The sequence below is a fragment of the Belonocnema kinseyi genome, chromosome 10, assembly GCF_010883055.1.
Source record: "Belonocnema kinseyi isolate 2016_QV_RU_SX_M_011 chromosome 10, B_treatae_v1, whole genome shotgun sequence".
Lineage (NCBI taxonomy): Eukaryota > Metazoa > Arthropoda > Insecta > Hymenoptera > Cynipidae > Belonocnema > Belonocnema kinseyi.
In genome coordinates this window covers 104194527-104213020 of record NC_046666.1, presented here as the reverse complement: position 1 = coordinate 104213020, position 18494 = coordinate 104194527, and the positions used below count along the sequence as shown (strand labels likewise).

The 18494-nt window shown below is 30.2% G+C and overlaps 1 protein-coding gene across 3 annotated transcripts in view; it reads right to left on the bottom strand.

Moving 5' to 3' along the window:
• LOC117182301 overlaps positions 1-18494 on the bottom strand; it is a 48150-nt gene that overhangs the window by 19138 nt on the left and 10518 nt on the right. For all 3 annotated transcript variants that reach the window (XM_033375440.1, XM_033375441.1, XM_033375442.1), the window contains one exon: positions 16485-16597. In XM_033375440.1, coding sequence (XP_033231331.1) covers positions 16485-16592 — 108 coding nt within the window. In that variant the 5' untranslated portion in view covers positions 16593-16597. The remainder of the gene's footprint in view (positions 1-16484; positions 16598-18494) is intronic.

Here is an 18494-nt window from a genome sequence, read left to right as displayed (position 1 = left end):
CTAGAGAAAAACGACTGACATGAAAAGATGTACAGTACAAGTCCGATAACTTTCCAACTTCAAGGCTGTAGGGGCGGAAAATTCCAGGAATAGCGGACTTATCGGATGCCCCCACGTAGTGGGAGAGCCATAATTAGTGTGCGTGCCGTACGTGTGATGACGTTTTAAGGGGAGTGTACACTTATCGGACGGCAAGTTATCGGACTTCTACTGTATGCAAATTATATTTTTCTCTTCAATATCATCTTACATCCCTGGCAAAAAATTTCGAAATAATATTTTTAGGAATGAACTTTTTCTTTTATTTATGTTTCTAAATTTTAAAGAAAGAAATAAAGAAGATTTTCTGAAGAAGCCCTCCTACCTTCCCTTCAAATATTTAACCCAACCTAAATAATCGGTTCAGCCCATTCTCCAAAAAAAGTTCAGTTAATATGATATTTATAATATAATTATATTATATCATATAATTTGAGTTATCATTTGACTTTAAACTATTAGTGGAAAATATTTTGCGTTGCCTATCAAACGTCGTACATTGATATCACTGCATTTTCAATTTTCAACTACCGACTTTCAAAAATATATCAGCGGCTACATTACTTTGTCTTTGAGAAAAATAACAATTTTCATTTTGGTGCTCAGGCGAAATAAAAAAATTGTATAAAGAGATGGTTATTATAACTAGATTATCATTGCCTGAAACAGTTCCATTCCAGAATAAATAGGTTAAATTTCACATTTTCTTTCAAAAAGTTTGTTCAGTCTAAAAGATAGTTTTTTCAATAAAAATGCAAGTTCGGAACAGCACACAAATATTCATTTTCACTTAGCTTCATATGCACACAGTCAATACAACATTTCTCTTGGAAGAAATCAATTGCGTGAACGTGTTCAATTAATGTGTAGTCTTTCTTAGAATCAGAGTCGATAATAAAATAATTAAGCTTAGCATATCTACCATCACGTAACTGGGCAAAGGTATTGTCGGAACGTTTGTTATTCTTTATTAAAGACATATATAAGCATCTATCTTTAGCTAATTTCTTATATGAAAGTGCTTTTTCAGATGAGAGTTGCAATTTTTCCACCCAGAACTGACTCACGTCTGATGTTGAACCAAAGTATCTATGCTCGGAAAATTTCAAAGTTTTTTGAACCATGGTTGTACCAGTTTCTATAAGAAATCTTCTCACACTTAAACAAGGATCCACTTGTTCTTTTAAAAGTAGCATTCTATACTTCAAACTAATGCGACGACATATTTGATTATGAACACCCTTTGCAGCATGAACAACTTTTAGTAAATCTCCATTTCCGGATTCGAAAGCAAATGCATTGTGACTCCAAGGAGGCCCCCAATCATACACACTTCTGGCCAAATGTAGAAGCGAATGCACGTTATATGTCATGGCTACTTTAGAGTACAATATTTCAGTACGTGCAACGAACTCATGCAATAATCGGTCAGCCATATGAACTTCCCCAGTTTGAATATCTCTCTTTAGTAGTATGTACATTGCTTCCACAAATAAAGCCCAATGTATTAACAACTCTGGTGGTAAAAATTTTTGAAGAATTGGTAGGCTATAAAATAAAAACCAATTCTCACATTCCGTTGCTTTCCAAAATTCTTTTTCAGACAATAAGCGAGTTAGTCTCACAATCTGCTGAGGTGCTTTAATATTCTTTAAAAGTGCATCAATTTCAAGTAATTTTTGTTTAGGAAGTAATCCAGCTTTTTTGTATTACCAAACAACATCGTTGCAAACTGGTTTGCTACTCCGGTAGCACATTGCATGCTCTCAGGTACAGAACCGAAAATGATATTAAAAAACATTAAATTTATTAAAGGAGACGGAATTTTTACTTCCAAAAAAAGTTTTTTACTTGACGTTACTTTCATCATGTGCTTTGCGGTATCGTCAGCATTTCTTTCTTTTGGCACTGCCTTCAACAATGGATATTTAATTTTCCCACTACGCGCATTATTATCATTACTTAGAACCCATTCACCAGGGTGATGGCACTGAGTACAACCATAAGAACCGTTTAACTGATTAAACCCTTGCACCGGTGCTTTAGCGACTGAATCAACACAACATATTAAAGCAAAAATTTTAATGAAAAAAGGGACACCATCTATAGTACGTGCAATTCCTGTTGTTGAAAGGGTGTTCATAGTTCCCACAAATTGCTCTAAAAATGCATTCATATTTAGTTTATCCTTTCCGAACCACAGGCCTACCAATATCAGGTCTTCAGCTCGAACATTGCTAGGTAATTCATTTACCATTAAAAATACAGGCCAAATAGAATACGCGGAACATTTAAATAAAAGTGCTTCGTCTGTATTGAAAGTTACTGTAGCGTATCGCTTTCTATCGTCTTCACGTAACTGTTTTAAAAAATCGCGATATCTTTTTCCGTCATATATATCGTGAATCTGACCTTTCAGCAAAACGAAAAAATCTTTATAATCGTTATCATTAACATTGCTTACTGTTTTACAAACTGGACACTTTACAAATTGATTCTTCCGTTGAAATTGAATTATATATGCGCCGCATTCAGTGCAAATTGCATATAAATTTACGCAACTTCGGGGACAAAATAATTTGTCGATTAAATATTTACTTGCCGGTAAGATAGCTTCGTCGAAAATACAATTAATCAAGTTGAACAAATAGCAAACTTGCGTCAAAGATAATGCATGTACGAGTGCGTATTTTATAATCATAATGATTATTTCTCCTAAACTTCTATTTACAATTTTTTTATTGGTATGTTGAAACTTTCTCCGTTTGCCATGTCGTCTAAGGAAGTATAATTCTTTTTCGGCGATACTTTCACATCTTCAGCTTCATTTGCAATGTCATTTATCAGTAATTCATTATCAACGAAGGCATCCAAGAAAAAGTCGCCAGGATCTTCTGCTTCATACTAAAAAGAACATATACATACAGGGTTTGTCCGGAAAGTAATAGGACTGAGTCGATTTAAAAAAATTTATTGAGCTATTCGTTACAATTCTTTAAAAACTTTCAAAATAGGCTCCTTCTGCGTCGATGCAGCGCTGCCAGCGCGATTTCCAAGCATTGAAGTGGTCACGAAAGCCATTCTCCGGAATAGCCTTGAGAGCCGCGGTGCATGCTGCTTGCATCCCCTCTGTCGTCTCAAAATGCTTGCCTTTCATCGGCCTTTTCAGGCGAGGAAACAAAAAAAAGTCTGGGGGGGGGGGCACATCTGGACTGTAGGGCGGCTGCGGAAGCGTTGGGATGCCGGCCTTGGTCAGGTAGCTGTTCACAAGAAAGGCGGTGTGAGCCGGGGCGTTGTCGTGGTGCAGCTTCCAGTCGGCTGCGATGTCTTGTCGGACCCGATTGACCCTTCGTTTGAGTCTCTTGAGCATTTGCACGTAACACGTGGCGTTGACGGTTTGTCCAGAAGGAACAAATTCATGGTGGACGATGCCTTTGATGTCAAAAAAGACAATGAGCATCGTTTTCACTTTGGATTTGCTCAAAAATTTGGGTTTGCCTCCAAAAAGGCCTGGTGCCACCGAAACACACCACTTTTTGCTAAAGCAACATCTGGGTAAGCCTGCTTGATCATATCAAACGTATCTGTCGCAGATTTACCGAGTTTCACACAGAATTTAATCGCGTACCTCTGCTCTAATGAAAGCTGCATTTTCGGCTTGCACCACTCACAGAAACACGTCGCGTGAAAATGCCTGTCTTGACTCTCCAAGTGCTCGGAGACAACCGACCAGCCGCTCGTTCGTTAGCTGTAATATGCTCTGAAAATTGTGGGAAGATCTTCATGTTGATGCTTCAATTTTATATCAAGTCCTTAGTTTATCAATACAGTGCAAAATATTTTAAATTTCAGACTGTACAGTTCTTAAAGCTTTTAAAATTGAGTAAACTGCAATTTGAAGTATCTAAAACTAAAATTTAAACTCATAGAATTCCCTACATGGGCCGCAAGGCCAGATTTCTATCTTACCGACATTTTTCGCGCAACTGACGTTCACACAAAATTAAATGCCGAGTGGGAAATTTGAAAAAGTAAGTACGAAGTATAAATTAACGCTCATCTGGTCTTAAAAATGGTTATAATCATACAAAACGAAAGGCAAATCTTATTTGGAAAGAACGCAAGTGGAGAATGAAAAAAAATTACAAGAATAACAATAGAATAAGGTAAATTGCATGTAAAAGTTGATCGTGGTACTAATTTTAAATTATGAAACGTACGTTTGAAAAAAAAATTAATTTCAAGGCCTTGTACTAGTTTTGATAGCATTTAAAAAATATATTTAAAAATGTAAAATTTAGATTATCAGCCATGAAGATTCTTAAAGATTGTTCATTTGAAAACTGTAACATGTAATTAAAATTTTTACAAGTTTGAACACATTTAATTTAGAATGGTTACATTTGGAAGTTTTTAATGTAAGACTTCTTACTTTTTACTATTTAAAGCTTACACTACAATAATTTCAAAATATTATTTCTAGTTTAAAACTTGAAACGAATTCCAAAAAAGCCAAGCACAGATATAATGGGAAATTATTTCTCAAATATATCCACTTACGAAAACAAAGTTGCCTGCTCTACACGGAAAAAGAGTATCCATGAAATTTTATAGAACTAATCCTATAGTAGAAGATACGATGGGTAGTTTAATAAAAGTTAAAATCGCCTTTGTTTCACATTGCGTTGAACTATTCAACGGAATGTGTTACAAAGTTCTATCAAATTTAAAGGACAAGGTGACTTAATCTCCATTAAAAGGCAGGTTACGAAAAACGTAAAATAATTCTATAAAATCTAAAATTCTAGCTTAAATTAAGTCTATATCGAAGAATTCTCGAAGCTGTAAAGAAAAGTTCTATAAAATGATAACCGAATTTTCGCCGCAAAAAATTTATCTTTTGTATTATCATATTATTACTATTATACTGTGCTTTTTGTTCACATGTTAAGTTCACAATTATTTACTATTACCCCATAAGTTTCGCATTCCTAATTCCTAACGCGTAAAGCATCTCGGCTAACCTAGCTGGAAGTATCAAAAAATAGCTTAAATATAACCTGCAGCTGTGCAGGGCCGTCTGAAAATGTTTGTGATCCATTCTATAAAAAATATTGCTACGCTTATAATAATATATGTACTAAGATTTTAGATATGTGACAAATTATTATTGAATATTTTATGTGATTAAACAAGATTTGAACTACATTCCAAAATATTTCAAGATATTTTAAAATATTTAAAAAAAATCAATATATATTTTAAGAAATTTAATAGATTTTAAAGAATGTCTACAAATTTTCTAAGATATCAAGAGATTGAACATACTTTAAAGAATTCAAGAACATTATTTATATTTTAAAATTAATTTGAAATCCTAAAACTCATTTAAATTCTATAGAAATTCCTTAAAAATTCTTAAAAATTACATAAAATCTCTTAAACTCATTACAAATATTTTGAACTCTTTAAATATTTTTAAATCTTTCGAAATTTCATTATAAACTTGAAAAAATTTTTAATCAAATAACTCCCATTAAATCCCTTTAAATTTCTGAAAATCTCTTTAAATACTGACAAATATTTTTAAATTACATGAAGATCTTTAAACTCTTTTGCATTTTTTTAAATCATTTAAAATGCTTTGTAATGTTTTTAATTCCTTTGCCGACTTTTTAAACCATATTACATCCATTGAAATGTCACAAAATGCCTTAAAATCACTAAAACCTCTTGAACTCATAAAAAGTATTTTTAAGTCTTTGAAATCTTTTAAAAATTCTTTTACTTTTTAGAATTCTTCTAATATCTTTTAAAATTCTGTAACATTACTTGAAATCTTTGGAAATTCATTTATAAACTTTAATATTTTTTAACATACAGGATTTTCAAAACCCTTTACATTATTTCGAAATCCATTAAAATCCCTTTTTTGACATTTTTAAAATGTATTTCAAATAATTTGGAATCTTTAAAGACTTATATAGCGCAAAGGGAAATTCAGGAATATGTCAGAATATTTTTGAACATTTAGGGATATTTCTGAATATATTGGAATATCAAAAATATTTGAGATTATAAAGAATATCTAGAATACCAAGAATATCTAGGAATAATGAAAGAATACGTTTATGGGCATATTTTTTAATGAATGTATCAGGAATATTGGAGTGATCAACCCCTCGTCATATAGAAATCAATTGATTTAAAAATATGACCTTTTAAAGAAACAATTTTTTATTCTCAGTACAAGTCAAATCCAACTCTTTAGTATATATTTATAAACGTCGGCGATCTTATTAATAGCGGTTACAAGCAAACTGTAGCAAACGTCGGTTTTTTTTAATATAGTACTAATAACAATCATCGCTGACCGAATCCACTTGAAATCAGTTAGGGCCCCAAACCTGAAATCGCAGAATCTCTCGAAGACGAAATACATTGTTTTTTTAGAAGGAATTATATTTTTTCGCATGTTCTCAAAATTTGAAGAAAATAATGAAAAAGATTTTCTTAAAAACCCTACCTTTTTTATTTTTATACATATTTTTTAAAAGTTTCTACTAATATAAGGAAGGCATCTTAGCAGCATCATGCGGGCTAAATCATTTTTGAGACTGGGAGAATTCCCCCCCCCCCTAAAAATGTAGTTTTTGAATTTTTTGGTGAACTATAAAAAATCAATGTTTCCAAGAAAAAGTAGAAAGTTCTATTGCAACATAAAAGAATTCTCCTGGCTGCAAAAGTGATTTAGCAAGCATCCAACTTGCAAGATATCTTATTCATTATCATAGTACACGAAGAAAACGATATCACATGAATTGCAATATATATCGTAATTCCTGCTCTATATATCGTAATTATCGCATTACAATAGAGTAAAATTGTACAAAGGTGTGGAACCTGCTTGTACGTTATCATATTCCCACTGGGCACAAAATTTGGCAACGTCTTTGCGACATCGTTACGACAACTTTACAATATCATAGTCCATGTCGTTAATGTCTCTTTACGATATCAACAAACGTCGTATTTTCTGACCATGTCTTCACGATATCCTAAAGTCACGGAAACGAAACTGACATAGGATATCATAAAAATGTCGCAAAGATGTCCGAACGATGTCGTTTTGTTAATTTTGAACCAGTTTTCAATTTTCCGATGGATTTCGAAAGAAGACCATGAACGATATTAGAATCAAGGAGAAAATAATCAATACCTCAGTTAGGCCGAAAGTCGTCTACAAAAAATTGCGACCTCGAGAGAGTCTGCGATTTCAAGTCCCTGTCTGATTTGAAATGGATTTGGTCCGCCCGAATAATGTGTACGCTTGAAGGTGTTTTATAAAAAAGCAGTCGTGAAGATTTTTAACAACAAGTTAATGAATACAATAATTTTGTAGATACTTATTCGTACTCCTTCTTCGATCCGATTCAATATTATTATTTTTAAAATTCCTCGCTAATAAACTTCGTACGTTAAAACCGTTAAACATGAAACAAATGCTTTGGCCGGGAGCGAGGGACGCGGGGAATTTCGCTACCTTCGCACAGTAGAGACTTGCAGCTACATTTTATAGAACTGAGGTCTATAGGGGCCGTTCACATATTACGTAACGCAATTTTCAAACAATTTTAGACCCCTCCCCCAATTGTAACGCAACGTAACAAAACGTACACCTCCCTCCCCCCGGAGAGGTAACAAATCTTAATTTTGCTATTTTACAGTTTTTCAAACAGTGTGCATCCTAATATCACTAATAGAATATTCAAATATTACTGTTTGATGTATTCTACATTAAAAATTTCAAACTCAGAATAATTAGTTTATAAAATATTTATTTATTTATTGACCGCAGTCGTTTGTTTCTCTCACAATGCACCACATAAGCAGCGCTGCCAATATCAACACAACTCATTGCCAACATAAACCTAATAAAAGCCGCTCTAAAATTTGAATCGATTTTCGCATTAAATCATAAAATCGACGTTACGTAACACAATTGATGACCTCTCCCCCCTACGTAACATTTCGTAACAAATCGCCCCACCTCCCATACCATTTCGATGGTATGATATACGAAAACGTGAAGCAATCATATTTTTCTCTATATCACCGCTTGACTCACGATTAATCGTTAAGAAGAAGATAAAGTAAAACAAAGTAGATTTTTCAACAGAATAAAATAATTGCCCATCCTAAATCAAATTTCCTGGTTTTTTTCTGGTTGAGTTAAATTCCCGTGTCTTTCTCAAATGCAATAATTGTTACCAAAATTGTCCTGTTTTAACTCTCTTTAAATTTTAATTTTACGATCTGGAATGTTCGAATTGATATTAAAATGTTTAATTTGGATTAATTTTGAACACCTAAACCTGACAGTAAATTTATTTAAAAATGACCAATTTAACGATGAAAATTAGCATAGAAAATATCAGGACATTTTGCGCTTAAGCAATACAGCATGGTCATGACACTTTCTGTTTTTTCGAAAATTGATTTACACAAGTTTTACTGTCAAAAAATTCATTGCTTCACGAGGGTGGAATTCAAGGGGCGATTTCCAATTCCCAGTCATTTCTCGATTTTTCCGGATTAAATTTTTTCATTTTCTCAGTAATTTAAAAGTAACATATTAATATTTGCCGTCAAACCCAGAAATTAATTTAAATTTATTACGTTCATTCTAAACATGCTTTAACACAACAGAGCAACCAATTGAATAATAAATGAATTTTGAAAAAAATACATAAATTTTCAACAAAAATTGGAATAGTTAAACTTTTAGTTGAAAAAAATTAGTTTTTAACCAAAAATACGGATTTTCAAACAAATATTTTAATTTGAACCTAACTGTTGATTTTTCAACTAAAATGATGAATGTTAAACTAAAACTATGGAATATTCAATTGAAATAAGTTAAATTTTCAGTTGAAAAAAATGTTTTCCACAAAAAAGAACTAACTTTTAAGAATAACAAAATTAACATTCAACAAAATAGTTTGATTTTGGACAAAAAACCTTTTTTATCCAAAGAAAAAACAAGTTTTCAATGAAATAACTCATATTTTACAAAAGAAATGAATTTTTACTTTAAATGATGAATCTTCTACAAAAAACATTAATTTTAAAGAAAAGAGTTTAAGTTTCAATCAAGTAGTTATATTTTCAACTCAAGAAATGAATTTTCGACTAAAATCATCAATATTTATCTGAAATACTTGAATTTTCAACCGAAAAAAGGGGGTTTTAAACAAAAAAATTAACTTTCAGAGAAAAAGATCATTTCCTACCAAAAAAGAATAGATTTTTTAATAAGCTACTTAGATTTTTAACGAAATAGTTAAATTTTCAAATAAAAAAAAAATATATTTTTTCATACAACTTGATTAATTTTGAGTCCAATCTTTAGCCAAACTGTTAAGAGGGCTGTGTGCATGGGCTTTTGGAGACATGTTGTCTAGGTGTAATTTCTCCGAAAGTATTGGGAAAAATATGACTTATGTGATATGTCTGGATCAGGAAAATAACGAGCAATGTCTATGTTTAATCAAAAGTGAAATAATGTTTATTATATTAAACATATGATTGGTCAAAGTTACCACACTTTTGATGGCCAATTTCTCGGCTTGTAATGATTGTTTCGAAAATTATATATAAACATGAACGTAGATAAAATAAACAATAAAAAACATGTTTAAACGAAAAGCATTTTTAGGTTAAATTTAAGGCAAGTAACTGCCGATCCTAGCGGCGAAATGCTAGAGAGAGCGTTAGGCACGCCCACGCTGTTGTACTCAATGCAATGCATACCCTTTACCTCACCCCGGAAAGTTGCATGGCCCGTAAGGTCACTATACCTACGCAAACTGGAATTCACATCTGGCACGATTTCGCAAGAAAACCTTCGTGGATTCATTCCTGAATTTTCTCTTTAGCCACCAATGAAATGCACGAAATTTTAAGTTTCCCAAGAAATATGCTAAAAATACTACTCTGACGTTCAACGGATTTGGGCATTTCTCGAAATTCTGATTCGAATGGTATATATTTTTAGGAGTCACTTTTTGCATGAAAAATTGAATCTAATAATTCTTAAAAAGTATGGTAAGTTTGACGAAGCCTATTTTTGATATAATTAACACTATTTTACTCTTGAAGCTCGATATTTAACAACAGTTTCGACATGTCTCCAAAAGCATAACAATCCAATCCAAGCATAACATATAATTTATAATTGTAAACAATGCTTTCATGTAAAACAGTCGTAAGAAGTTGAAATAAAGTTTGAAATTTTGAATATGCTCTATATGAATTATCGTCTAATCGAAGCATATCATGGAGATAGTTTCGAAATATACTGAAATATTTCTTTAGAAATTTTAAGACTTTCAAAAAATAATATTTGACAAATTTTGTTTTTGTTGCATTCCTCGCTTTTGGAAGCTTAAATATTCATAACTTTCTTTGAGAATTGTTACATTCAATCGATGAAATATACAAGTCGTCTGAAACACCTTGTAAAACAACATATTTCTCCGGAAAGGGATTCTGCAACTAAGGGATCAGAGTGAGTTGTAAATTTCGTAGGTTGCCACAGCGTCAATAAATTTGGACTTGGCTAAAATTGGGATAGACAATAGTATCGAGCAGAGGCTCTTCGATGTCCCAAATGGAGATAAGTAATTAGTAAGTATAACTCAAAAAGATCGGCTGTTACCTGATTTTATAAGTCCCAATATATCCAGGAAGCCTCATCACAGTCTGCACTTTGTAGTGTGCGTAATGAAAAATGTAAGGTTGCAGTTTCCCACTAAAATCAAATATTTTGTCAGATCAGTGTTGCGGAATGTTTGAAATCATTATTTCAATAGCCAGTTTATTCCTTCTCGTCCGTGCAGAACGGTCACGGTATGGAATTCGGAAGATTCACGTACGTTTATCGGGTAATGTGTCATTGTGTCGTGAACTAATTTCATGTTCTATTCAATGAAACTACCTTGGAATTTCGATGTGTATGACGTGACTTTTTTACTCTCATAATGTCTCATCGACGTGGAAAGAAGGGGCGTTTGAATTTATGTGCCCCTCGTCGAAAGCTGAAGGGAGGAAGAACTAATCTTACAATTTGGCATGAAAAACTACGATAAGTTGTATTACATTTCACTATTCAAAAATGTATTTTTTTTGTTCATAATTTCGATTAGGTTTTTTTAAAATGGAATTATTTTTTAGTAATTTATGGTTTCTTATTTTTCTTATCAATTTTATAGTTTTGAGATGTGGCACATGATTCACATACAAAACTCATATGTATTATTATAATAAAGGTGAAAAAAGACTCTCTTATTCATATTCAGTCAATTGTATTTGAATTTTTGACGTATTACAATGTACAATATGGAACTTTTTATTCTCGAATTTGCATGCTTATCGCCCGAAATACGTACAAATACAAAAAAAAAACTATTTTTTTAACAATATAATTAAATCTTCGACCAGAAATTTCGTTGTATCCATAAAAAGAAAGAATGGTATGAAGATGGGAATGGTTATGAAACATTTTATTTAAATTTGTTTAATTTTAATTTGTACATTTTCAATTTTATTTTTCACGATTAAAATTTAAAATACGCACCCTAGTGTACGGTGGCTCGAAACCATTTAGTAGAACTAATTTAAGCAAAAAATTGGCTTACATAAAATGTTATTGCAGCATCTGTCCTTCTTCAAAAAGTAAATTTAAAAAAAATTTATTTTGATAACAAGACTTTTGAAGAAAAGAACGTAGATATATTTTGGTTACATAACTTCTGCCTTTTCATTTTTTTTATAATGTCATTTTTCTACAAATCCAATTTTTTTATTTTCAATTTTACTTTTTTCAGATTAAAACATGTATTCTTATTTATTTCTTGCTTATGTACTCGTTCTATCTAAACATCATCATTAACAAATTTGTACATATTTTTGGTAAAAAACTTTTGTGCATGACTTTTTTTTCGTCTCGTGTCGTTACCAAAAAAAAATAATGATTCTTCTTCTAATGTTATTTTTTACGATTGACACAGAAGCTACGGGTCCTATGTAAAAGTTCTTTAAGACAATGGATGAGTTTTACTTTCTTTGGGTGAGCAACTTTAGTCTATTCATGTTTTTCACAGGTTCTTTCGCTTGTCCCGAAATTTAATTTTTTAAATTTTGAATCCTTTTTATAAATAAAGCGAAAACTACGGGTCATATGAAAAAGTTAGTCATAAGGAATTGGTACATCTTTTTTGGATGCAAATTTTTGGTTCAATCATCTTTTCTGGTATTCTGTACACTTTAATGTAGTGTCTACTCGGTAATAGGCGTTGAATAGAGAAAAACCAATGTTTTCAGATTTCAGCGTAAAAGTGAAGATGATTCTATTATTTTGAATGCGCGATTTTTCCACCTATCTAAAATGTCTTTATAAGAATAGGATATCACAGAAACGAATTTATTTCTATTTCCATAGCGGCAGCCGTATAGGTTCCTTTTCCTAAAAGGATAACGTGTTTTCAATATATTTAATTCCTTGTAATTGTACTGACGGATAACCTCACAGAGATGTATTCTATTTCCCAAAAGTGTTCAATTTTGAAATTATTTAATTCCTTCTAATAAGTTCACAAAACTTGTGTAATAAACTGTTTTAATTCCTTCATGTGAAATATAAGTTTGAAAAATTTAATTTCAATCAATTCAAGTATTGTGAAAAATTTTTAAATACATTTTATTCATTATAACACATTTTTAGTGAATTTGCAGAAATTTTAAGGAATTGAGAAAAATTATATTTAATTCATAAACAGCTGCATTTAAAAAATAAATCAAGTGAATTGAAAACAATTTTCAAATATGGAAAAAGTAATTCAATTGGGTGGAATTGAGTGAATTTAGAAGAACTCAAAAGAAATTACAATAACCCAATAGGATTTACGATAAATTAATAAAATTTTAAGGCGAATTCCAAATGAATTGTACAAAATATTTGAAAATCTCTTCAGGTCGTCACAAACAATTCTGTGAAATGCATTGAAATTTTAAAACTCCATACAATTATTAAAACCCTTGGGAATCCCTTGAAATTGTTTATATATCTGGAAAATGCCATGGAATATTTAAAAGTATCAGAAAATATTGTAATTATATTTTACTACTGCATGGAAAATGTATTGAAGTACATTGATAGTTGTTAAATCCCTCGAAATCATAGACAGTCTTTAAAAACCTTATCAGATAATGTTAAATATTTTGAAATATTTTAAAACCTCGTACTTCCTGTAAAATTGCTTCATATCTTCAGAAATTCTAGAACACTTTTTTACCCTTAAGTAACGCAAAAGCTTTAAAATTACATAAAAGTAATGAAATTAATACAAAAAATGCCTTCGAATATTTTTAAATCACGTAAACTACTTCCAAGTAAAAAGCTGCTGAAAATGTCTTTGAAGTTTATGAAATACCTAAAAATCTTGGAAATTTCTTCAAATTATTCTAATCTCTTTCAAAGTTTTCGGAGTCTTTATAAATTTATAAATGTTAAACAAATCTTTAAAAATATTTTTAAGACTTCAAGATAATTCAAAAATAGGTATAGACGTGAAATGGATTGTGATTAACCCAAGAGTTATGTATAGAATAAAAAGTGACTAATGTTATTTTTTACATCATCCTTACTTAAAATATATTTTTCTTTTTGAATTCAACTTTGTTTTACGACTACTGTTTCAACTGATAATCAGCTCGTTCACCTGACACACGGCAATTTATGTCCAATTGAATTAAATATGAAAATTTCAAACTGCACATTTCATTTGTTAAAATGTACAAAGGACATTTTTGGAGGTACCTTTTTCGAACCACTCTATTATGTATAGAATTGATCATTCATAATTTTAGTATAAACAAACTCTATAAATTTTAAACAATTCGACAGCCTAACGCAGCAATGTTTTACAAATAAAATGTTAATTACAACAAATTACGCTTTGTGATGATTATTTCTAAAATTTATAAAATTAATAGGCTAGATCCTTTATGAGAAACGTAAGAAAACGACCGCCTCCGGTTTGCCAGTACAGAATCAGTACATGGCAGCATTGTGAAGCGTAACCAGCTAGTACTGGCCGCATATAGATGCCCAGTACTGCGACTCCGGCAATCTGTACTAGGCTAGCACTTCTAGCACAAATTTTAATAATTGATATTGATATTAAAAACATACTTGGTTAAAGTTATCCCACTTTTGAAGAATAATTTCAAGGTTTGTAACGATTATTTAACAATAAAAAAATAAGGTTCTTATATTAAAAACTTCTTTTTCTAGTAGAATGAGAAATTGCAATCCAAATTTGTATTTTATATCAAGTATATTTCGAATTTATCTCCACCATATGTTTCGATCAGACGAAAATGGAAAAGGAGCATTTTCAACGTCTCAAACTTTATTTCGACTCTTTAGGTTAGTTAATGAAAAACTATTGTTAACTATTATTAGTTGTATGGTATGCTTGGATTAGTAAGAGAGTCAGTAACCCGGCAATAAGCGTTAAACTCTGAAAAATTAAGAATTTTTATTCCTATGAATACGCGATTTTTCCTCCGTCTAAAAATCCCCCAACGGGAACAGAAAAAGTGAAAATTCTATTCCTCTCAATCGACTTAGTAAAATTTAACGAAAACATTCATTTAACCTATGTTTTATTATTAAATATTTCTAAAACTTATAAATTCGAAAAATATTCAAATTTATATTTATTTACATTTTAATATTTCATTTAAACGTCCTAAAAATGCATCAAAGAAATCTATTTAAATGTGTGAATTAAACTATTTTTAACTCTAGAGAGGCGGACTTGAATTGATAAAATTAAACTTTCAAAACTTATATCCCACATGAAGGAATTAAAAAAGTTTATTGCACATATTTTGTGAATGTAATAAAAGGAATTAAATCTCAAAATATAAACACTTTTGGGAAATAGAATACATCTCTGTGAGGTAATCTGTCGGTACAATTACAAGGAAGAAAACACGTTCTCTTTTGGGGAATAGGAACCTATGCGGCTAAGATTCAGAATATTGACCGATTTTTATCAACCTTTTTTTGATTTACTCAGAATAATATAACGATGCTAATGCAGTATATTAAAATTGTATTAATGAATGTTGTATAAAATTCGGATTTATCTCCGTCGTGTCTAATCTCAAACAATGGGAAGGTCTTACGAGGCCAAAAACCGCCCGTTCGACAAACTACAACCCGCCGCAAGGGTAGCGGTTTCCAAACAATGCCTGACCCAAGGTGAAAGTCCCCTGATGATGACTTTCTCCCAGGCAATTTTTTTCAAACTTTTTTACTAAGTACCCTTTTTTTCTGAAAATATTCCAACTATGATTGGCTGTCAAAATTTTTTTGTCACTAACAAGCTCCACCCTTTTGGGCGTGCTTATCATATTTCTGTCTGTCTCGCACACTCAACTCAGAGTTCCCACGCTAGTACACAGCCCTCTTAAACTCTTAATTAAATTTATTAATTTTCAACTGTAATAGTTGAACTTTATACCGAAAATATGCATTTTTAACTATAAAGATTAATTTTCTACACAAAAAGAAAAATTTTTCACAAATCAAGTCGCCACCCTATTGACACATATACCCTATTGATCAGTTATATCACAGAGACCAATCTCCGTAATCACATATTCAGCTTAGGCTTCATAAAACGTTTTCGCATCATTTTCTTTATTCAAATCAATTGAATTTGGAGAATATTCTTCTGCGTTCTGTAATTCATATTAAATACTGTAAGATTTTCTCTCTTATATCATATTCTCTTAATTTTTATAATATTTCAAAAAGAAATGTAAAAATATGTGTAGGCATACATTAACTGATCAAAATATGTGAGAAATTGTAAAAAACATGTCTCAGGAACAAGAGTTGCAAAACTTTAAGAATTGCTTCCATACGTTCCAAATTTTTTGTAATCATTTTTCTCACATACATTTTTTTCTTAAGAAATTCCAAGGGTCTCATCATCCCAAAATTCGGAATGACTAGTCCAATAATTTTCATAAGCTTGGCCTGTCATACCGAAATTTCGGGACGACTAGTCCATGCCCTTATCCAACTACCCCAATTTTTCGGGAATAAACCCAGCCTGAGAAGTAATTATTCTAAATTTTGAATTCAAGAAAAAGTCTTTCTTTTGACATAAATGGAAAATAATTTTTGTTGTTATTTCCTTAATTCAATATTAACTGGCATAAACTTAAAAATATTTATAATACTCGGCTGGTTTTACGGGAAATTTTTCACTTTTCAACAGTGGTACAAGCGAAAACTTTCGTTTTATTGAAGTACGTAAACCAAATTTTCTTTACTGATCCCGAATTAACAAACAATAATTTACCTGCTGTGTACATAATTTTTTATATCGGAACCAAGAGGATGGTGGAATTGGTTCTTCTGATCCCGGCTCTAAATATCTTTTATATCCCTCAGACCTCGAACTGCTCATGATATCTGCAAAATATATCACTATATAAAGGTAAATAAAAAAATAATTTCCAGTAAGATAGCACAAAATTTATCTTATATTTTTTGGACGGCCCCCGCCACTGAAGTTCAAAATAATTGACATATATTTTAATATAGTTTGTTACTTTCTTATAAATTAACGCTAATTTAAAGAATTCTATTTATAAAAAACAATTATTCCGGTATTTAAATTTTATAATGTCAATTTTCCAGAGAACACTCGATCATTTCAAAAACTTTCACGAAAGACTTTGAAGCGGTGTTTCAAATCGTTAGCACTACAATATTGACATCTCTCACTGATTTAGATTTTTTCAACTCAATGCTCAAAATTGAGCTAAACTAAACATACGCGGAGTTTAAACTATTTTTTAAATTTCAAGGAATTTTCAAGAGCTTTGCAAAATTTAAAAGATTTGCAAAGATTTTTAAGGATTTTAAATATTTGAGCATATTTTTAAAAATTTCAAGGAATTTTCAACTGATTTTCATAATTTAAGGGAATTTCAAATAATTAAACAAATTTTAGATGGGTTATTTAAAAAAATTTTTAATACTTTAGAAATCTTTAAAAAAATAAGTTGTAGGTTTTTCAAAAGATTTTAAAGGATTTGAAAATTTTTAGAGAATTTTAAAAGATTCTAAAGAATTTTCAATTGATTACAGTAATTTAGAATGATATTTTAAAGGATTAGATGTATATTTTAGGATATTTTAATAGATTTCAAGTAATTTTCAAATGATTTTATTAATTTAGTGTGAGATTTTAAAGGATTTGAAATATTTCAGGGTATTTATTGAATTTTAAGAAATTTTTTGAAGAGCTTTAAAAATTTTTTAAGATTTTAAAAGGTTTTTAAGCATTTGGAATATTTGAGGATGTTTTGAAAGATCTCAAGGAATTTTCAACTTATTTTTATAATTTAAAAGAATTTCAAAGAATTTTAAAAATTTAACAGGGTTATTTAAAAAAATTCCAAAGTACTTTAGAAATCTTTAAAAGATGCCAAGGTCTTTCGAAATATTTTGAAGGTTTCGAAATATTTGAGAGTATTTTAAAACGTTCCAAGGAATTTTCAATTTTTGACTGTAATTTAATATGAGATTTTAAAAGATTTGATATATATTAGGATATTTTAATAGATTCCAAGGTATTTTCAATTGATTTCAATAATTTAGTATGAGATTTTAAAGGATTTGAAAGCTTTTGAAGTATTTTTAAACTTGTAAAGAATTTTCAAGAGATTTCAAAAATTTTCAGGATATTTCAAAACATTCCAACGAATTTTCAATTAATTTCAATAATTTCGAGCGATTTCAAAGAATTTTAACGTTTTTTTTCTCATATTTTTTTTTATTTGATGATTCATCAATTAGTTGGATAAATTTGTTTTCTGAAAATATAACTATTTTGCAGAAAATTTATTTTCTTTTTGGTTAAAAATTATTTTTTTTTTTAATCACAAATTTAACTATTCTATATTTAAATGAAAAGTGATCTTTTTTAGTTGAATTTTTTTGTATTTTATTGAATACTCTTCTTTCTTGGTAGAAAATTAATCTTTGTTGTCGAAAATTTAACTATGATTAAACATTAATTTTTTGTTCAGAAAATTAGTCTTCATGGAAAATAAATTTTTTTTGTGCAAATTTCATTTATTTTTATTAGAAATGCCTTTTTTACTATACAATTTAACTTTTTGGATGAAAATATAATTTTTTTATTTGAAATTTTACAATTATGTTGAAAACAATTAAAAAAATGTTTTTTGTTCAGTTATGTATTTCATTCAAAAATTTTTTGTTGCAGAAAACTAATTGTTTTAGTTGAAAGTTTAACTATTTCTATTAAAAGTTAGTCAACTATTCATTAATATTAATA